Source organism: Gadus macrocephalus, chromosome 16 (assembly GCF_031168955.1).
Source record: "Gadus macrocephalus chromosome 16, ASM3116895v1".
Classification (NCBI taxonomy): Eukaryota; Metazoa; Chordata; class Actinopteri; order Gadiformes; family Gadidae; genus Gadus; species Gadus macrocephalus.
This window is the reverse complement of record NC_082397.1, coordinates 1,867,222-1,889,959: the sequence shown is the minus strand read 5'-3', so window position 1 is coordinate 1,889,959 and position 22,738 is coordinate 1,867,222. Positions and strand designations below refer to the sequence as shown.

The 22,738-nt window shown below is 46.9% G+C and overlaps 1 protein-coding gene across 1 annotated transcript in view; it reads left to right on the top strand.

Annotated features, from left to right (window-relative positions):
- Positions 1-22,738, top strand: part of LOC132473959 (uncharacterized) — a 121,269-nt gene that overhangs the window by 22,747 nt on the left and 75,784 nt on the right. Inside the window, exon 2 of the mRNA XM_060074360.1 lies at positions 10,897-11,184. Coding sequence (XP_059930343.1) covers positions 10,897-11,184 — 288 coding nt within the window. The remainder of the gene's footprint in view (positions 1-10,896; positions 11,185-22,738) is intronic.

The following is a 22,738-nucleotide window of genomic DNA, read 5'->3' as shown; positions in this document are numbered from 1 at the left end:
GCCGGTTGATGGTTTGCCATGCCTTCCTACTAGAGTGGGTAAAGTCAATTGACTCAACAACTTCAGTCCATCTGTCTCTGCGTGTGGTGTCCAGTCTCTGAAGCAGTGCTTCTGCAGTCGCATCCACATCTTCCCTGGAGCTAGCCCTCTGGTGGGCGCTCAGGAGGCGGCTGCACTCCTCGTCCCAGCCAGGGATGTAGTTCCTGTTGTAGCCGCGTGGGATGGTCTTTTTTGCCGCTCCTAGGAGGACCTTACAGTAGGCCTCATAGGCGGCGTCAACGTTGGCTGCATCAGGTTCTGGCAGACTAGCAATCCTTCTTTCTGTCTCCTGAGCGAATGACTCCCAGTTGGCCTTTCGAAAGTTCCATCTTTTGACAGGTTTCCCTGGTACCGGTTGCACCAGTGATGGGACTTTAATGATGGACGGTCGGTGGTGTGAGCGGGGAAACCTGTCTAGGACGCGTCTCTCCGGTTTCGGGTCATTGCTCCGGCACACAGCGAAGGCCAGGTCCGGGTTGGTAGAGGTGTTCCAGCGTGCAGAGAAGAAGCTTGGCGGCTCCTTGGGGTCGTACAGTAGCAGGGCATCGGTGTTGGAGGCCCATTCACTCAGCGCCACTCCGTTTGATGTTGTGTAGTTGTAACCCCAATCTGTGTGTTGACAGTTGAAGTCACCTGCGTAGATGGCGGGGGCAGTTATGGACGGGAGTGACGTAGCAGACAGCTCTGATGGTGGGGGCTTATATACGTTGATGACTGAAGTTTCCTGGATTTTAGTAACCAGCCACTCGATGTTGGAGCCTGGTGGGGATTGGCTAGTGGCTGACCAGGTTAGTTCAGTCCTCACGAAGGTTGCCACTCCGTGCTGCTTGCTGTGGATGGACCCAGCGAGATGGAAACCTGGCATCTTGAGGATGTTATTGTTAGTGCAGTGTGAAAAGGCTCTCTTGAAACGTCAACAAGGACAGCTTGACCAACTGGCCCAGACCATGGCTTCTTTGCAGGCTCGTCCTTTTCCACCTCGGCCCCCTCGCAATGGGCCTTTGATCTGCAGAAGATGTCAACAGCCAGGTCATTATGCCAGTGATTGTGATGGGGAGCGAGTCCCCCCTCGCCCCCGTGCTGGTTCTTTGACTGGTCGACCTACTACTGGGGCTGGATTTTCCCGCCCTGCATTTCAGCCGGAAAACTGACGCCCACTGAGCTGTGGAGCCAAAGCTCAGTTGGGGAGGCTAGAGGCTCGCAACCTGACCTCATTGATCGGATAATGGCACCGTGTCCCCATATTGATGTCTTGATGGGTGGGGTCACGGTTTCATGCTTGTTAGATAGTGGTTCCATGGTGTCTACGATCCCTGAAAGTTTCTTTGTAGAACATTTTGCATCATGGGGCCAAGAGCGCCTTCGGTCTTGTAATTGGCTGCAATTGCGGGCAGCTAATGGTCTTTGTATCCCGTACATCGGTTACTTGGAGCTGGATGTGACCTTGTGTGGAAAAGTGGTCCCTGGTTGTGGGATTCTGGTGGTGAGAGACCCTCCTGATGCTGCATCTGCTTCCCCGGGGATCTTGGGGAGCAACATCATTCGTCGATGCTATCATGAACTCTTTGCCATGTATGGCCCCGCCCTCTTCAATGCGCCGTCGGTGGTTCAAGCCCCAGGCCCAGTCCTTGAAGCCTTGCAACGGTGCCATCAGGCCACCACAGAACATCAGAGAAACATCACTGGTTCCGCCCGGGTTCGTGGGAGACAGGCAATACGAATACCTGGTGGAGTACTGAAGCTTGTGGCAACTACCTGTGCAGAGCAGCGGGCTGGTCAGGCTGCGCTGTTTGAACCAACAGAGTCTGGCCTGCCAGCAGGGCTGCTGACTTTTCCTTGTGTGGTCCAGGTTACCCGTGGTACAGTTTACGTCCCAGTGGTCAATGTGGGGACGACTGATGTCCTTCTCTACCCACGTGTTGGTCTTGGCGCTTTAAGTAGTGCGCAGGTTGTCAGTCTACCAGCTGGCGTAACTGAGGTGAAGCTCACTACAGCCTCAGTTTCATCCCATGCAGCTGCTGGCACAACAACGGGTGGGGTACAAGCTGGGGACCTGTCCGCTTTAGCCGAGCAAGAGCAGAGTGAGGTGTATGCTCTGCTGCAGAAATACCAGGCAGTTTTCTCGAATCACGACGGTGACTTGGGTTGTACCAACCTTATCTCTCACGAGATTCCCTTGCTGGACGAGATTCCGGTGAGACAGCGATACCGACGGATACCACCTTCGGAGTACGAGGAGGTGAAGGCTCACATTGACCAGTTACTTGAAGCTACGGTGATCCGGGAAAGCAATAGCCCTTTTGCTTCCCCCATTGTCCTGGTCCGTAAAAAGGATGGTAGTCTCCGGATGTGTGTTGACTACCGCCTGCTTAATCGCAAGACACGGAAGGACGCATTTCCCTTACCTCGCATCGAGGAAAGCCTTGACTCCCTTGCTGGAGCTCGCTGGTTCACCACCCTCGATTTAGCGAGTGGGTACAACCAGGTCCCCGTCACAGAGCAGGACAAGTCGAAGACAGCCTTTTGTACACCTTTCGGTCTCTTTGAGTTTAACCGTATGCCATTCGGCTTGTGCAACGCCCCAAGCACCTTTCAGAGATTAATGCAAAGGATGTTTGGGGATCAACAGTGTCAATCCTTGCTCTTGTACTTGGACGATATTGTTGTATTTTCATCTTCTGTCTCTCAACACTTGCAGCGACTGGAGGTGGTCCTCAGTCGGCTTCAGAGGGAAGGCTTGAAGGTCAAACTTGAGAAGTGTGCCTTTTTCAAAAGGGAGGTCCGTTACCTGGGGCACATTATCTCGAGCCGAGGCGTTTCCACGGACCCTGCCAAGATTGAGGCGGTGGCAGAATGGCAGCGGCCCTGCCATGTGTCAGAGCTGCGCTCGTTCTTGGGGTTCGCCAGCTACTACAGGCGGTTCGTGGAGGGGTTCGCTAAGCTGGCAGGCCCCCTGCATAAGTTGGTGGCAGAGCATGCAGGTACCCGGTCCAAGCGAGGCTCTGGGCGGGATTTGGGCTCTGCATGGACACCCCAGTGTGAGCAAAGCTTCGAAGCTTTGAAGGCGAAGTTGGTCTCGGCCCCAGTGCTGGCCTATGCAGATTTTGCACGCCCGTTTATCTTGGAAATCGATGCAAGTCACAGTGGCCTGGGAGCTGTCCTTTCACAGGAGACTGACGATGGTGTTCGGCCAGTGGCGTACGCAAGCAGAGGGCTTCGACCCACGGAGCGCAACATGGAAAATTACAGTTAGATGAAACTGGAGTTCCTTGCACTCAAGTGGGTGATGGGAGAGAAGTTCCGGGAGTATTTGTTGGGGCATAAATGTGTGGTCTTCACGGACAACAACCCGTTGAGTTACCTGGATTCTGCCAAGTTGGGGGCCGTAGAACAGCGGTGGGCCTCCCAATTGGCTGTCTTTGATTTCGAGATCAGGTATCGTTCGGGACGCGTCAATAGGAATGCTGATGCCCTCTCCCGGCAGTATCTGTCAGGGTCCAGTCTGGCTGAACGGGTGCTACCTGGCACTTCGATCCCACTGCTCCCCCAGTCAGCTTCAGTCTCGGCTCCAGTGGTACCTGCAGCCCAGGCCGCGGTGTCTGTCTTCCGGGGCCATTCTCCATCTGACCTTCGTTCCTTACAGGAGGCAGATTCTCTCTTGGGTGACAACTTTCTGCGCTTTTGGCGGAGGCGGGTTAAACCGACTCAAGAGGAGAGGCAACAACTCCCTGCCTTAGCTTTGACGCTCCTGAGAGAATGGGACCGCTTGGTCGAACAAGGTGGTGTACTGTACCGCCGGACTTTCCGTTCAGATGTGGGGGAAGGGTGTTTCCAGCTTGTTCTGCCTGCTGTCCTTAAGAAGGAGACCCTGACCCAGTTGCATCAAGACCATGGTCACCAAGGTATCGAGCGCACCACAGAACTGGTACGACAGCGCTGTTACTGGCCGAGAATGTCTGCTGACATCAAGGAGTGGGTCCAGACCTGCGAACGCTGCCAAGTTGCCAAAGATTCAGGGTCAGTGCCCCACAGCTTTATGGGTCACGTGCTAGCGTCCCGGCCGAACGAGATTGTCGCCATCGACTTTACATTGCTAGAACCATCACAGAACGGGTTGGAGAACATTTTAGTGATGACCGATGTGTTTAGTAAATACACTGTGGCAGTCCCAACCCGGGACCAGCGTGCTGTGACGGTTGCCCAGGTCTTGCTGACCGAATGGTTTTTCCAGTTCGGCGTTCCAAGCCGCATTCACTCCGACCAGGGTCGGAGCTTTGAGAGTTCCCTGATCCACCAGCTATGCCGCTTGTACGAGGTTGACAAATCGCGAACCACTCCTTACCATCCAGCCGGCAACGGACAGGTCGAACGCTTTAATCGGACGCTCCATGACTTATTGCGAACCTTGCCAGTCTCCCGGAAGCGGGATTGGGTTTCTTGTCTTCCTCATGTGTTGTTTTGTTATAACACTACGCCACATCAAAGTACAGGGGAGTCACCTTTCTTCCTGATGTTTGGTCGAGAGCCCAGGCTCCCTGTGGACTTTCTTTTGGGCCGGGTCCAGGACCCTGAGCCAGGGGACGTACAGAACTGGATGACCGAGCATCAGGCAAGGCTCAGAGTGGCATTTGAGAATGCTCGTGGTAGGTTGTTGGCCGCTGCAGGTCAACGGAAGGAGCGACATGATCGGCATGTTCGAGAGGCCCCTTTGCAGGTGGGCTGGCTGGTCTATCTCCGAGACCTTGGTGTCAGGGGTCGACACAAGCTTCACGACAAGTGGAGCCCAGTGCTCTACCAGGTGCTGAAAGCCCCATCCGGCAGTGGAGCAGTTTACACCATTGCCCCTGCTGAGGAGCTCCACAAGGCTCGGCAGGTGCATCGGAATATGCTGAAGGCTCAGGTTGTGTCCAGTGCATGCCCTCCCAGGGTGCTTCCTCCACCCGCTCCGACGGCGCCCATAGGTTTCCCTGACTCACCTGAAGATGGGGAACTATGGCTGCTGGCCCGTGACAGTTCTGCACCTTCCGCCACTGAGGCACTAGCTCGATCTTGCCCTACGGGACCTGTTACTATGACTCCAGCAGGCGCTGGGCCTGACCCAGGTCCAGGCCCAAGTGCGGAGCCAGAGCGTGTTCATTCTGTGGCTCCGCCCTCTAGTGGTCAGCCTAGCTCTTCTCAACCAACTCGGCGTCGTACTGGCCGTTCCACCGCCGGTCAACATTCCAACCTTCATCGTCTTCCCCAACCGGTGGGCATCAGGGGTAATGGGGTACTTGAATTTGCAGGTCCTGTGGTAAATGCACAGTCTGTTCTGTTTAGGCCTTGGTCCTAGGTGGTTTGGTTAACAAATAGTCTGCCGTCGGGGCGACGACGCAGAGAGTGGGGGTGGAATGTGGCAGATTGAGTGTTGCTCCTCCTCCACTCAGGTGATTTCTGGTGGGCAGATTGCAGAGTGGTTTCACCTGTATAAGTGCTGCGCCTTCTCTGGCGCGCACACTGCTGCCTGGCACTCGTGGCGAAGACTCAGTGTGGCGTCTGTTAGTTGTTGGTTTGTTGTCGGTTGGTGTGGCATGCTTCAGTCACTTGAAGGTGAGTAGGCATGACGCTACTTTCGTGCAACTTTATGATGACAAGCAGGTGCCCAGTGATCGCGAGTGTTTTTGTAACTTTCCAGCGTTGTTGGCCGTGTTGTTCGGGGGCGGCATTGTGAAGAGTGAGGGGAGTGTGGCATCCGCTCTGTACTGTTGCCGCAGCCGGTGATCAGTTTCGGGGGCGTAAAGCTCTCTTCGTTCGGGTAAGCGTGCTCTTTTGTTAACCTGCTGGTTGTGTTAGCTTTGTGCTTAGCCGTCTGCTCTCTGTCCTGCTGTAGCTGTTGGAGCCGCAGCGGTGCTTTTGCTTTTCTTCCTCCTCCTGTGCTCTGGTGAAGCTGCCCTGCACGGCTCTGTGACGTAGCCTACACCTGGCGATCCCAAACGTAAACCATCCACGGCCTCCGGTCCTGGGGCGGCCGCTCTGTCTTCGCCATCCGCTCCGTCTTCTCCATCCACTCCGTCGTCTTCATCATCTTCGGCTGCTCCGGCACCGTTGCCTTTTTCCACACAGTCCGATGTGGCGGTTGCATTCCCACGCAGCGCTAAGTTTTCAGTCCCACCACAACTCTTATCGGTTTGGTTAATTGTCTGCTTTTCCTTTCATCTTTTTGTGTTTGTGTTCTTTAGTTTATTTGTTTGGGTTAAATCCTATACATACATATATTTTTGTGTTGCGTTTTGTTGACCCATTTGGGGTTAAGCATATCAATATTTTCTTATTATTTCTACTTTGGGGTTTTGACTTGACACTTCAGTGGTTGTTGAGATCCCTGAGCTCTTTTAATTCTGCTTACCGTAAATAAATAAAATTATATCTTTTGTAAGTCCGTCTCTCGTCCTTTATACAAAACGTGCAACGAATCTGTGTGACCTCTGGTTGGCCAAAGTACAGGGCCAAGGTTGTATTTCCTGGGGTGCAATTCCCCAGGTGGCGTTGTCGAGCAACTTTCCCCCCCCTTCTCTCCATTTCGCCACATATAACTGCGGTATAGTTTTATCTGGAGAGGCTTATTTGGGTGGCTACAGTGTGACAACAATTAGGTGGGGTATAAACCTGTTGGTCTGCATGCATGAAACACGTCATGAAAGAGAATATATCTAACCAATGAAAAACAACACAAGACAAAGGAAGTTGGTGAGGTCAAAACAAAGCAGATTCAAATTGGTTTATAATGCATCTGAACAAAGTCAAGTAGCCCACACCGACCCAGAACTATGGCAGGGAAGCCGTGTTTGTCATAAAACTATCTTGGGACTTTGTAACATTTTGGTGCACCCTATTACGCTACTGTAGACTATGATATTATATGCACACTGGTTTCATAATAATGGAGAATGATCAGTGTCAGAGTTTTTTTGTAGAGTAAATTGGTCGGGCTATACTATGCTATTGTAATGGAAAATTACAAACTGTGTAAATGAGACCCCAGATCCACTTGTGTTCTGTAGATTCCTGGGGTCTCATTTATAACTGTTGCGTACGCACAAAACGGGGCTGAAATTGGCGTATGTGACTTTCCACGCCAAGGTTGTGATCTATAAAAAACCAACTTGACGGGAAAATGTGCGCAGCCCTAAGCAAACTCTGACCCATGCGTACGCATAGTTTAGAGGAAAAGGAGAATTGGCGACACAGATGGTGTGGTGGTGAACTGAAGTCAGACCGAAGAATTGTAGAGTGAGAAGAACGATTATGTTTCATCATCGCCCTTCATTAATTTAATTTCAACCCGTATCATGCGTTAAATCTATGTAATCAGAATAAATTAAGTCAACTGCGTTATTTCTCAGTTATAACTCCAAAAACATCTCCTTAGAATATAAATTAAAAAAGATTCTCTATATTTAATCCCGTCACTCCATACTGTCCACTGACGGCGCGACTGCATGGAATAAAGAATCTGTCCAACATGTGTCAATAACATAATATTTTTATGTGACACTGTAAACACATAATCAAATGCCAATTAAATCCCAAGTGTGGAAAACCAAGCCACACCTGACTTGTCACACGCTTTTTATGACAAGTCAAGTCAGGCATTAAAAAGGGGTTATGTTCAAGAACATTTTACGTGGGTGATTACAAACTGATTATCCAAGGTGTTCTTGGTCAATCTTATTACCGTAACCCTATAAATACAGAGGTGAGCGCCGTGGTAATGCTGCACCATATGGCACTTCTGGCTGGCGGACCATGCAAATGGCAGGATTCAGAGGGAGAGGGTCTTTAGGGACCATAACGATTTATTGGTACATGAAAATATGCACCTTTATTCTGGGACTGTGCGCTTCGTGCTACTGACAGAGTTCACTGCTGCAGCAACATGTTGCCACTCTCACTCTGCTTTTTGTTGTTGGCGATCCCAATCCCGACCGCCGAACAAAACTACTTTTCGGGCCTCCATCTCACCCACAAGTGTCTCCACCTAAACCTCCGTGAAATTTCGCTTTTTTGCTTTTCTCAGTACTTCTGCCATTGTTTCCGACAAGACATAATACTTGCATCTGAGTCTGTTTTATATGCAGATCGAATTCATGAGGTTATTTGCATTGACCATTTATGGTTAAAAAGGGGCGTGTACAGGGCGGAACGTGAAGCTGATTCAGCTGCGCACACTTGTAGGCAGTCTGTGATTTATAAAGAAAAGATTGCGTACGGTGTGCGTACGCAGGGTTTTATAAATCTGAATATTTTTTGGCGCACGCAAAACTTGGCTTTTGGGCGTACGTACACTGTTAGTAACGATCCCACCCACAGTTTTATAAATGAGACCCCTGATATCTTCAGGGTCCACAACAAACACTTGAACGACCAGTCCGCGTCGTTACGACGTCGGCATCGACCATTAAAGCAAATAAACTCTTAGACATGTTGCTTTAACACGACTAAACTCGTGTTAACAGGTAATATTTAGATTTAGATTAGACACGTTAATGTCGGGTAGATAATCAAACATCAAACCTCTCATTTTGGCGGTTTAAAGGTCCCATGGCATGCGACTTTGTGAATGCTTTAATATAGATATTAGTGGGCCCCAAGCACAGTATTTGAAGACGTTCCCGAAATTCAGCCGGGGTGCAGAATTAGAGCCACTACGAGCCAGTCGCACATTGAGCTTTCCCCAAATGCGCCGTTTCGGTGTCTGTAGCTTTAATGCAAATGAGGAGGAGAGAGGAGGATCAAGGAAGAGGGTGGGGGTGTGGCCCTGAGCAGCTTGCAGCCACGGTACCATGCGCTCTGTTTACAGTGGATGTATCGCCATGGCGAGGCGCACACAGCCTTTAGCCGTGTTCTGTAAATATTCTAGAACACACAGGAGTCCTGGAGCACTATATCTAAATAATATCATATTATACATAGATATCTATATCATATAATATATATTATCACGGCCAAAAGCTTTGTTTGCCTCCAGACGATATTGAAGTAGACTGAACCACGACATTGAGGAGAAAGGGATTGTTGCCTGCAGTTGTCTCCCGCCGGAGCCTCGCTGCCGAGGGACCGCGGACCGCCTCGGCAGCGGTCAGCGCTTAGGCACCACCGCCTCCTGCAGCGCCGAGGCGGTAGTCCCTCGGCCGCGGGAAGAGGGGCTCAAGCGGAGACATTCGCGGCCATCAATCCCTTTCTCCTCCATGTCATGGTTCATGTACTTCAGGGAGTCAAAGCCAAAGTCCCTTTCCCCCAATTCCTTCTCAACTATGGCTGAGATAACCCCTACTAAGAGTCTCGTTGTAGAAATACCAGAGACGAGAGTCCGACGTGTTATGCGCCATAACACCAACAGCAGAACGGTTATCCAAATAACAAGGAAGTGTACAACACTTGCGTTACAGTCCTGGAGCTCTGTATCTAAATAATATCATATAATACATAGACATCTATATCATATAATACATATTATCAGAAGCTGTGTGCGCCTTCAGACGATATTATGAATAACAAACGACTGCATCGGGTTCTCTGACGTCTCGAGTGGTTCTTCCACTTTCACATCAATCTGAAGTAGACTGAACCGCGCGCTGCCTGCTGCAGGCTGCCCGCTGCCGGGCGATGGTGCCTCGCGGCAACCGCAGCATGCAGCATGTCGCAGTTCATGTACTTCAGGGAGTCAAAGCCAAAGTTCCGTTCCCCCAATTCCTTCTCAACCATGGCTGAGATAACCCCCGCTACAGTCTCGTTGTGGAAATACAAGAGACGTCAAAGAACCAATGTGTTATGCGCCATAATACCAACAGCAAACACTTGCGTTACATGTGGCGCTCGCACGGTCGTAGCTCATTGTCTTATTGGCGGGCCAAATTCTCTGGGCGGGCAAGGCAGAGAAAGGGGAGGAGCTTGTTCCCTTATGACAACATTAGGTTTGGAAGACCACATTCCAAATCAGTGCGCCTGAGCTTCCATTTTTTCAAAGGCGAGCAGGATACCTAGTGCTTGTTTTACACCGAACGCAAGTTTTAGCCACTGGGGGACCATAGGCAGGCTAGGGGAACTCATATTAATGTTAGAAAACCTCATAAAGGGAGATTTTCATGCCATGGGACCTTTAACGTGTTAATAGGCGACACAGCCAACTAGTTGTTCCATTCTTATTTAATATGGTTTTTAGAAACATTACAGCATAAAGCCAACAATTTATCTCTACTTGTCAAAGCTGGTTGGATTGTTTCCTCATGGTCCGATGTTGCTAGTCTCATACATTCTCTAAATGAGTGGCTTCATAAGATATTATGGGAACTTTTTTAAACTTCACCATCCCTCGCTATACATTTAAATTGGCTTCTTCTAAACCCGAGCGGGTACATGCAATTTGGGCTGGTTTTGAAAAAAACTGGCAGGATTATGATAATCATTTTTTACAAAAATCAATCTATACCAATAGACGTGAGGTTGAGTTGACCTTTCGATTCTACCCTATAGAGTTAGTATCGGGGGTGGGGGATGGGCATCTGTCCAATAGTAATTAGGGGCGAGGGAGGGCCATCAGACCTGTCACTCAAACCTCTGGACCAGTCTTGAGGAGATTTGATAAATTGTATTAGTGGAGCTGGCGTGGACTGTACATAGTCTGGTTGATGTTCTTTAAATTAAGATGATTTCAAGTTGAATTTCTACTTAAATAACGATAATTAGGTTTGTAGCCTCACCTTAACCCCTCACACCCATTTCTAAAGTGGTAATATCTACATTTTGGTTGACTTGTACATCATCTCGATAGGTGGAACTTGACCTGCCTATGTGTGGATTGTCGTTGTCTTTTTCCAGCCAGAGACTATGAAGCCAGCTCCCCAGGGCCGGATCTGTCTGATAAGCAGCTCCGGGATGTTGCAAATACTCTGGGACAGGAGTGGGAGCAGGTGGGCCTCCACCTGGGGCTGAAGAACGAAGATCTGGACGAGTTCAAGAACGTAAAGAAAGTTGAGTACATGCAGAGACGGAACATGTTGCGGCTGTGGAAGGACCAAAGACCAGGAAAGGCCACAGTACAGGACCTGCTGAGAGGTCTGGAAGACATGAAGGACCTACCTGACGAGACTCGTCGGTTATTGGAAGGTAACGTACTTCACCCCCACACACACAGGGGTGGGGCGGGGGGTATTTTAGACGTGGTTCCGTAGTGTATATGGCTTTATTTAGTGGGAGTCTTTGTAATATATGAATATAGTTTAGCCGAACCCAGCCACTTCAGGGGGCATGCCAGCTCAACTAGGTGCCGGTCCCAAGCCTGGATTAAAGGGGAGGGTTGGCATCAGGGTTTTCTGTGTGTGTGTGTGTGTGTGTGTTTGTGTGTGTCTGTGTGTTTGTGGGGGGCGTGACCCATTTCTTCCCCAGGGCCCTTCGTTAAGTTGCTCCGTTTCGTAAAGGTACACTTTTTGGAAGTATTTAATGTGTCCGCTCTCACTGATTCCCGTTAACTCATTGCATGGCTTAAGGTACGTGGTTTTAAAGAGTTGCACAGTTGGTACACACATTCAAGAGACCGAAAAGACTGAATAGGTGTGCGTTATCCAATGTGTTGGGCCGGTCTGGTCCAAAATGCCCGGGCCGATTCTTTTTGTCCCAGTCCGCCCCTGCTGTCATTACCTATAGTGACGCCTCTGGTTGTCACTATTATGCTCACTATTGAGGTTTTTTTTTGCCAATCCCGCACTTGTGATCAATCTTTGTAAAGTTTTTGATTGTAAATGCATTTGGCCTTCTGCATTCTTGTCTGTACTCGTGTTCTTGGGTCTTTGTGATACGTCATCTTTTTCGGACCAAGTACCGTCCCAATACACAAGTTAGCATTTTGCAATGAACGGTCAAAAGTTATCTTGACACGCCCATTTTACCCAGGGTGCACCAGTTGGTATCTTGTAGGAACTTGGCAGCTCCAATCACTTAAAGTGGAGGCTGCCGTCTGGAGCGTCAAAGTAAGAGAAGTGGTCTGACGGTACATACAGATGTTTCAGCAGCACCAACAGGACTTTAAAAATGCACACAACTGCCACTATTCCAACAGTTTCAATAACAGAAGGGGAATGACAAGAGTACTGTTCTCGACAGAAAACAGGCTCTTCTGACCTTCTAACTCAGGGGCCATCTCCTCTCCCGTTATGTGTTGTGGTAACCCGCTCCTTGGAGGGTCGGGTTCCAGGTATGAATCAAACAGGAAACAGGGTTTAAAGCCGTTCGCTGCGTTTATTGCAACAGACTATGATGGTACACATGGAACACAATCATTCCATCCTATAGGGTCTCCGTGAGCCTCTATCTCCGCGTCGCTGCCGTGCCGTCCTCCTGTCTGTCCTCGACCTCCTTTTAATATGGCTCCTCTGCCACCAGCCAGGTGTCCCCCAATCACACTGATTGGGGAGGCGAAAGGGCTGCTCTCGGTCGCCGTCTGGTGGGTGACGGCGGTAAAGGCCGTCTACCACTGTACCTCGGCCCCATGACCTCCTTGGACTTTAAGGCTGAACTCCTCGCCGCTCTTCGAGATGAGGTGGTGGGTATTTTTAAGACAGAATTGGAGGCGGCATTGAAGAATAATTTCGCTCAGATAAAGTCCGAACTACAGAGTGTGAAGGTGGAGCTAAATGCTAACATGGCGGCCATCCGATCGTAGGTGGATGTGCTAAAGGTAACTGACGGACATGGAGGGCTCGCTGTCGACATGCACTGACGATGTGCTTTCACTTCAAAGTAATGTGGACAAACTTTCGGCCCAACTTGTTACTTGTTGCAGCAAATGTGAAGATCTGGAGGCGAGATCTCGCCGTAACAACATCAGGATAATAGGTCTACCTGAGGAGTTCGGCGCGGTTGACGCGACTACGGTTTCCGCCCTGCTGAAAGACGCCCTCGCCTTAGGTAAAGAGCCGGTGGTGGACCGGGCGCATCGATCCCTACAGCCCAAGCCGAAACCCGGTGAGCGCCCTCGTCCCATAATAGCACGTCTACACTATTATGCAGACTGTGCCGACATCCTACAACGTGCTAGAACCCAACGGCAGATCAAGGTGAAGGATTCAACCATCTCCATTTTCCCGGATTTCAATGCACGCACAGCCAAAGCCCGTGCAGCCTTCACTGACAGTCGGCGCCAGCTCAGGAACATTCCCGACATAAGATTTGGGCTGCTACACCCAGCGCGTCTCCGCATCACCAGAGGGGATGCCACAAGGGAATTTACATCACCGGAGGATGCCGCTGCCTTTGTGGAAGCACTCAAGTAAACATGGGTCTGCTACAGCATAGTTATTAAAACATAAGTAGGTGCCATTACAGTTATGCCATTATTATTATAATCGTAATTATTGTTATTGAAGATTATTTTCTATATAATAATAATAATTATATTATTATTATCATTATTATTTATTTTTTATTTTTAAGTATATATATTATTGAAGCTTAAACGGTTATTGATCTACAGCATTTTCTACGAAATAACTGAGTAATATACCATTACTGTAGACGGGTTAAGTAATTTTTTTTCATAAATCAAGTTGGCAAATAGTTGGCACCATAACTACTGTTGTTCTAATTAGCAGTAATAGTACAAATACTAAGTCACTACGCCTAGGCGCATGCAGATTTCTGATGGTTCGGATGGTTCTGAGCCTCGTGTTGTTTATTATGCACGCCCTGTCTTTTGCTTTTTTTATCTTCCCATTGTTTCCGGGAGCTCCAGTTAAGTTGGAGCGAGGGTAAGATGACTGTTTGGTCCAAAGCCTGGAGTTTTTTTGTTTGGATTATGACTCCTTGTGGAGTTAGCACTGGTATCCTATCGTTTGGGGATGGGATAGTGGTGCACTGGGGGGAGGGTGTGGGTTCTGGGGCGAGTTCGATAAGTTAGCCCACGTGTGTGTGTGTTTTATTTTGTTTTATTTTTGTCTTTTTTTTTCTCTCTTCCTTTCTTTCCCCTTTCCTACCTTTCCCTCTCCTTCCCCCCTTGCCCCTGAAGTGTGGGACGGGAACCTGGTTGCCTCTTATTTTCATCCACTTTCCACATGGCTAATGTTTCGGGCCCAAACGTGAGATTCATCAGTTGGAATATTAAAGGCCTAGGATGTGCTGTCAAGCGATGTAGAGTGCTCTCCCATCTGAAGCGGCTGAAACCTGACATTGTATTGCAGGAAACCCACATGAGAAACAAAGATCGTGACTGTTTTTCGATTTTTGGAGGGGACTTGAACTGTGCTATTGATCCTCAACTAGACTGTTCCAAACCCGGCTCATCCCAATCACTAATGGCTAAGGGTCTTTGCAGTTTCATGTCTAGCAATGGCTATGTAGACCCCTGGAGATTTCGGAATCCGAGCAGTAGGCAATACTCTTTTTATTCGCATGTGCACCAGACCTTCTCTCAAATAGATTATTTCTTTGTAGACGCTAAACTTATGCCAAAGGTGACAAATACCTCGTATCACCCAATCATTGTTTCAGATCATTCACCGGTGTCCATAGACGTTCAGATCTCCTCCGGACCTCGCTATCCCACCCAGTGGCGATTCAATACCTCACTTCTATCGTATGACAAATTTCATGAATTCATTGCAAGCTCTATAGATAATTATATTGCTCTTAACCAATCTGATTCGGAACCTATCCCCAATGCACTACTATGGGAGTCCTTAAAAGCGTATTTGCGAGGTCGGATAATTTCATACTCTGCACACATAAGGGAATTAAGGATTTAAATATTCAGAAGCTCTCATCTGATTTAGAATCAGTAGACCGGCAACTCGCAACCTCCCCTTCTGACGATCTTTCAAGGAGGCGCGTGGTCTTACAAACTGAACTAGATCTCATCACAACTACTGAGGCTGAGCGCCTGTTGCTTCATTCTCGTTCCAGATACTACGAACATGGCGACAGGTCTGGTAGGTTACTAGCTCACCAATTGCGCCACCAAACTGCCTCGCGTTTAATACCTCGCATTAAAGACGGATCGGGAGCGTTGCAGGAGGACCCAGTTGTTATTAACTCTGTTTTTTCATCTTTTTATGAATCCCTGTACAGGTCTGAATTCTCATCAGATCCGACTGATATGCACGGGTTTTTAGACGAACTTCAGTTTCCTTCCATAAACCCAGAAATGGTTGGTCAATTAGACTCTGCTCTGACCATTCAAGAATTAAACTCAGCCTTACAAAGTATGCAAAATAATAAAGCCCCGGGACCTGATGGGTTTCCGGTCTAATTTTTCACTCCACTCTGTCTATCTTGAATCTCTGTCACATGGCTCACTCCCTCCTACATTGAGACAGGCCTCTATTAGTGTTCTTTTAAAAAAGGACAAAGATGAGGATTTATGTACCTCCTTTCTTTAATGAACGTCGATACAAAGATTCTTGCTAAGGCCTTGGCCCGCAGACTCGAAAAGGTCCTTCCGACAATCATTTCTAAGGAACAGACAGGTTTTATAAAGGGGCGCCAGCTCTATTATAATGTTCGCACTTTGTTAAACACAATTTACTCTAAGGAAACAAGGGCCACTCCTGAAGTAGTGATTGCGATTGACGCAGAGAAGGCGTTCGATCGTGTTGAATGGAACTATCTATTTGCGGTTTTAGCCAAGTTCGGATTCTGTGAAAGCTTTATGTCATGGTTACGCCTTCTCTATACGCTTTCCTGTGCTAGTATTACCACTAATAACGCCCATTCCGGCTACTTTTTGCTAAATAGAGGTTGCAGACAGGGCTGTCCTCTATCCCCTCTCTTGTTTGCACTTGCAATAGAGCCCTTTTCTATAAGTCTGAAGACCTCTCTTACTTTTAATGGCATCACCAGGTCTCATACAGAGTTGAAATTATCATTATACGCCGACGACCTGTTACTATATGTCACAGATCCAGTAAGAGCCTGCCCTTCTATTGTTTCTTTTCTGCATAGATTCGGCCAGTTTTCAGGGTATAAAGTTAATGTCGCCAAGAGTGAATGTTATCCAGTCAATAAACCAGCTATACAGCTCTTCCAGTCAGACATTCCTTTCAAATTGAGTCCTTCTGGATTTAGGTACCTTGGGGTTAGCATAGCCAGGTCCTTCAAATCTCTTTACTCTGAAAATTGTTCTCCCCTTTTAGCCCAGATTAAGACAGACTTTCAAAGATGGGGTTCCCTCCCTCTCTCTTTGATTGGGAGAATAAACACTGTCAAGATGAGTGTCCTCCCAAAATTTATATTTCTTTTTCAATGCTTGCCTATATTTTTGGCAAAAAGTTTTTTTATAACGGTAGATTCGATCATTTGTCATTTTTTGTGGAATGGCAAAATACCTAGAGTTAGACAAAAAATATTACAAAACTGTAAGTTCTATGGCGGTCTCTCTTTGCCAAATCTTCAATTCTACTACTGGGCCGTGAACATAACTAGAATTATACTCTGGTGTAAGTCAACTGATGTACCTTGGTACCAGTTGGAAGCACGGTCATGCTCCCCAGTCTCTCTCTATGCTTTACTGACCGGCCCGGTGGCAACCAACCCCTCCGGCCATACCTGCAACCCGGTGGTTAACGACACGCTCAAGATATGGTTTCAGTTTAGGAAACAGTTTGAATTCACTGCCCCCACAGCTTAACCCCATTGTTAAAAAAACCTGTGTTTAAACCCACATTTACTGATCCCACTTTCTCCTTATGGCATGATAGGGGACTGAAATGTTTTTAGGATCTTTATAGGGGAGGAATTTTTTGTTATTTCGCAGACCTAGCTACTGAATTCAACCTTCCACCCTTCCATCTCTTTAGATATTTCCAGGTGAGGAACTGTGCAAAATCCTTATTCACAAACTTCTCCCGCCCAAGCAGCCATGGGGTGAACTTTTACTATTTAATCCCTTGCAAAGGTCTTTGATCTCAAAGGTTTATAGTTCTATCCAATCATATGATGAACATTTACTTACCAAAACAAAGGAGACTTGGGAGCGTGAGTTGGGGTTCATCTTTGAGGAGGACTGGTGGGAGTCTGCGCTGAGGGTCATTCACAAAACCTCTATTTGTGCCCGCCTGACCTTGATACAGTTTAAAGTTGTATTTAGATGCCATTATTCGAAGACAAAGCTGGCGCAGATTTTCTCAGATATGGTAGATGTCTGTGATAGATGTGGAGGCTCGTCCTGCAATCTCACGCATATGTTTTTCTCTTGCCCAGCTCTGTCGAACTTATGGCAAATTTACTTCAACACCATGTCTAAAGTACTCGCAAGAACAATTCCCATTTCACCACACATGGGCATTTTCGGTCTTCCGGAAGACTATACTCAATATTCTACTAAAGAATTGGAAATAATAGCTTTTACCTCACTAATTGCTAAACGCCACCTCCTTCTGAATTGGAAATCTACAATGGCTCCCTCCAGTACACAAATTCTTCAACAAGTGGCAACCGTTTATTGACCTCTTTGCAACGATGTAACCTCCCCCCCCCCCCCCCCCCCCCTCACTCACACACTCCCTCTTATTATTATTATCTTTTTCTTTTTTTCTCTCTGCTCTTTTATTATTATTTATGCATTTCATTTGTTATGTCCGGTTGATTGTTATATATATAGACTATACTAAAGTATCAAACACTGTATAGTCTATTTGGTTTTATTTCTGTAAAACTGTTAAAGCTGTATGCAAACATGTTTAATGCTGATGCCAACATACCATGTAAGTGCCTTTGATACTTTTGTATACACTTTAATAAAAAAAAAAGTTGAAACAAAAATAAAAATAAAGTAATTGCTATTAAGAATAATGAACCTCTTCACCTGCAGGGGCCCAGAATCACGCATAAACAGCATCTTCTTTTTAGCGTGCGTGTGTGTCTGTGTGTGTGATGTTGAGAAATCAGTTTGGTTTTTGTGGCATCTTGAACCAACACTACCACCACGAGTGGTAATCTGAGAATAGTTGTAATGTTTTCTTTAATATTATTTTCTATTTCTCTTGATTTGTCTTTCAGAACTTGGAAGGATTGGCTCTGAATTAATCTACAGGTTGTCGGACGACGATGTCATCGATCTCCTGTATTACCTTAGGAAGATGGATGTGTTGAATGACCAGGAGATGAAGACTGTAGAGGGGAAGATGACCAGTAAAGACAGAGCACATTGTCTCATTGATACGGTGATGGAGAAAGGGGAGAGAGCGAGTAGCCTGATGGTTGATTATCTGAAGGAGAGGCACCCTGACCCATGCTGGACCCGGAGTCTGACCCCAACTTCTGCCTGGATCAGTGAGTTTAACATGTTAATGAAGTTCCCTCATTATGTGTGTAAAGTTCTTTCAGCAACTACTTTGCTGAAGTTTCGGTGTCAATCAAAGTAATTGCTGGGGTGTAACGGTAACAATTAGGGGTGTAACGGTACACGTATTTGTACCGAACCGTCACGGTACAGGCACTTCGGTGCGGTTACAGAGGTGCACCGCGGTTCGTAAATGTGGCGTACATAGCGTTAATATGGTGAATGTAAAGGCTTGTTTTGCAATACGGAATTTAAAACTTGAAGTCGGAGTTCCACCCGGACCGTTTAGCCAAAGTATGCTACTCCGACTCCGTAATCCCTTCAGCAGCTCTCTGTCGGGATGTCGGATACGCAATGCAATTGGCCGCCCGATCTATCTTATACAGTATGTATGTTACAAACCATTTAAGCAGTGTTGTAAATACACTTCCAAAGCTTTTCAAATCTTATTTGGTGTTTTATTGGTCCTGGTGCAAAGTAAACAATGTACAAAGTAATTAAGGTACAAAGTCAAACCGAAGAAGTGATTCAGGAAATGATTTTGTTAGAGGACCAATCACAGCCCTTGCCGTCTCCGTTGCGTCGACCAATAGGTCCATGGTTTCGACGCATAGTTAAAAATATTGGATGTGCACGTAAGCTACTGAGAGGGTCTCTGACAGGCTGTCCGGCTATGGATAGGGCTCCCTGTGTCTACTTACAGCACTTTAACATGCACACGCATTTGAAAAGGTGCCATCCAGGTGTTACTATCACCGTTGCTGTGAAAAAAAAAGCGAGCTGTACAAACCCAGCTCACTGGGAATTCAGAAATGCAAATGCCATAACAAAGTTTATTGGTGTTTTCATTGCTGCTTTTTTTTTTTTTTTTTTTAATTCCCCTTAACTATTAACCGTACCGTATCGTACCGTACCGTGACTTAAAAACCGAGGTACGTACCGAACCGTGACTTTTGTGTACCGTTACACCCCTACTAACAATACATTCTGATTCCTTGTCTTACAAAAGAACATCAAATATTACGATAACTGCACCAGACAGCCAATTGTATAATGTCACCCAAAACCTTAAATAATGTCCACTATATGTACTTCATGTAGGCTGTGAGTTAAGATGAACCCACAGAAGTTTAGGTGATGTTGAGGAATCAGTTTGGTTTTTGTGGCATCTTGAACCGACACTACCACCACTAGTGGTAATCTGAGAATGGTTGTCACGTTTTGTTTTAATATTATTTTCCATTTCTCTTGATTTGTCTTTCAGAACTTGGAAGGATTCGCTCTAAATTAATCGACTGGTTGTCGGACGACGATGTCATCGCTCTCCTGCATTACCTTAGGATGATGGATGTGTTGAATGACGAGGAGAAGAAGACGACTGTAGAGGAGAAGATGACCAGTAAAGACAGAGCACGTTGTCTCATTGATACGGTGATGGAGAAAGGGGAGAGAGGAAGTAGCCTGATGGTTGATTATCTGAAGGAGAGGCACCCTGACCTATGCTGGACCCTGGGTCTGACCCCAACTTCTGCCTGGATCAGTGAGTTTAACATGTTAATGAAGTTCCCTCATTATGTGTGTAAAGTTTTTTCAGCAACTACTTTGCTGAAGTATCGGTGTCAATCAAAGTAATGCTATTAAGAATAATGCACCTCTTCACCTGCAGGGGCCAGAATCGCACATACACAGCATCTTCTTTTAAGCGTGTGTGTGTGTGTGTGTGTGTGTGTGTGTGTGTGTGTGTGTGTGTGTGTGTGTGTGTGTGTGTGTGTGTGTGTGTGTGTGTGTGTGTGTGTGTGTGTGTGTGTGTGTGAGACGTTTGATTTGGGGACTAAAATAAGAGCCAGTGCTGAAGAAAGCCCCGCCCCTATCGGAGGCATAGTTGCGTCTAGGATCATGACGTGAATCCCTTGATAAGGCGGTCGCTGGGGTTGGCGGTGGGCGGGCTGTGAATACCTCGGGGGCTGCTTGCAGTCCTAGTTGTTGTTGTTATTATGATTATTATTATTATTATTATAAACGCAGGGAGCGAGGGAGCAAAGAGGGAGAGGGCGGTTCTTAGTTGTTTAGTTTCATAACCTTGCTCTCTTCTGCTCTTTCTACTCTCTCTTTAGAACTGTCCAATCTAAGAACAGCTGGTATTAAGATAAATCTACACTAACAATACATTCTGATTCCTTGTCTTACAAAAGAACATCAAATATTACGATAACTGCACCAGACAGCCAATTGTATAATGTCTCCCAAAATCTGTGATATTGTCCACTATATGTACTTCATGTAGGCTGTGAATTAAGATGAACACACAGAAGTTTAGGTGATGTTGAGGAATCAGTTTGGTTTTTGTGGCATCTTGAACCGACACTACCACCACTAGTGGTCATCTGAGAATAGTTGTAACGCTTTGTTTTAATATTATTTTCCATTTCTCTTGATTTGTCTTTCAGAACTTGGAAGGATTCCCTCTGAATTAATCGACAGGTTGTCGGACGACGATGTCATCGATATCCCGTATTACCTTAGGATAATGAATGTGTTGAATGACCAGGAGATGAAGACTGTGGAGGAGAAGATGACCGGAGAAGACGGAGCACGTTGTCTCATTGATACGGTGATGGAGAAAGGGGAGAGTGCGAGTAGCCTGATGGTTGATTATCTGACGGAGAGGCACCCTGACCTATGTTGGGCCCTGGGTCTGACCCCAACTTCTGCTCGGATCAGTGAGTTTAACGTGTTAATGAAGTTTCCTCATTATGTGTGTACAGTTTTTTCAGCAACTACTTTGCTGAAGTTTCGGTGTCAATCAAAGTAATGCTATTAAGAATAATGCACCTCTTCACCTGTAGGGGCCAGAATCACACATACACAGCATCTTCTTTTAAGCGTGTGTGTGTGTGTGTGTGTGTGTGTGTGTGTGTGTGTGTGTGTGTGTGTGTGTGTGTGTGTGTGTGTGTGTGTGTGTGTGTGTGTGTGTGTGTGTGAGACGTTTGATTTGGGGACTAAAATAAGAGCCAGTGCTGAAGAAAGCCCCGCCCCTATCGGAGGCATAGTTGCGTCTAGGATCATGACGTGAATCCCTTGATAAGGCGGTCGCTGGGGTTGGCGGTGGGCGGGCTGTGAATACCTCGGGGGCTGCTTGCAGTCCTAGTTGTTGTTGTTATTATGATTATTATTATTATTATTATAAACGCAGGGAGCGAGGGAGCAAAGAGGGAGAGGGCGGTTCTTAGTTGTTTAGTTTCATAACCTTGCTCTCTTCTGCTCTTTCTACTCTCTCTTTAGAACTGTCAAATCTAAGAACAGCTGGTATTAAGATAAATCTACACTAACAATACATTCTGATTCCTTGTCTTACAAAAGAACATCAAATATTACGATAACTGCACCAGACAGCCAATTGTATAATGTCTCCCAAAATCTGTGATATTGTCCACTATATGTACTTCATGTAGGCTGTGAATTAAGATGAACACACAGAAGTTTAGGTGATGTTGAGGAATCAGTTTGGTTTTTGTAGCATCTTGAACCAACACTACCACCACTAGTGGTCATCTGAGTATAGTTATAACGCTTTGTTTTAATATTATTTTCCATTTCTCTTGATTTGTCTTTCAGAACTTGGAAGGATTCGCTCTGAATTAATCGACTGGTTGTCGGACGACGATGTCATCGATCTCCCGTATTACCTTAGGATGATGAATGTGTTGAATGACCAGGAGATGAAGACTGTAGAGGAGAAGATGACCAGAGAAGACGGAGCACGTTGTCTTATTGATACGGTGATGAAGAAAGGGGAGAGTGCGAGTAGCCTGATGGTTGATTATCTGACGGAGAGGCACCCTGACCTATGCTGGACCCTGGGTCTGACCCCAACTTCTGCTCGGATCAGTGAGTTTAACATGTTAATGAAGTTTCCTCATTATGTGTGTACAGTTCTTTCAGCAACTACTTTGCTGAAGTTTCGGTGTCAATCAAAGTAATTGCTATTAAGAATAATGCACCTCTTCACCTGCAGGGGCCCAGAATCACACATAAACAGCATCTTCTTTTAAGTGTGTGTGTGTGTGTGTGTGTGTGTGTGTGTGTGTGTGTGTGTGTGTGTGTGTGTGTGTGTGTGTGTGTGTGTGTGTGTGTGTGTGACGTTTGATTTGGGGACTAAATAAGAGCCAGTGCTGAAGAAAGCCCCGCCCCTATCGGAGGCATAGTTGCGTCGAGGATCATGACGTGAATCCCTTGATAAGGCGGTCGCTGGGGTTGGCGGTGAGCGGGCTGTGAATACCTCGGGGGCTGCTTGCAGTCCTAGTTGTTATTATTATTATTATTATTGTTATCATTATTATTATAATCATAATTATTATTATCATTATAAACGCAGGGAGCGAGGGAGCAAAG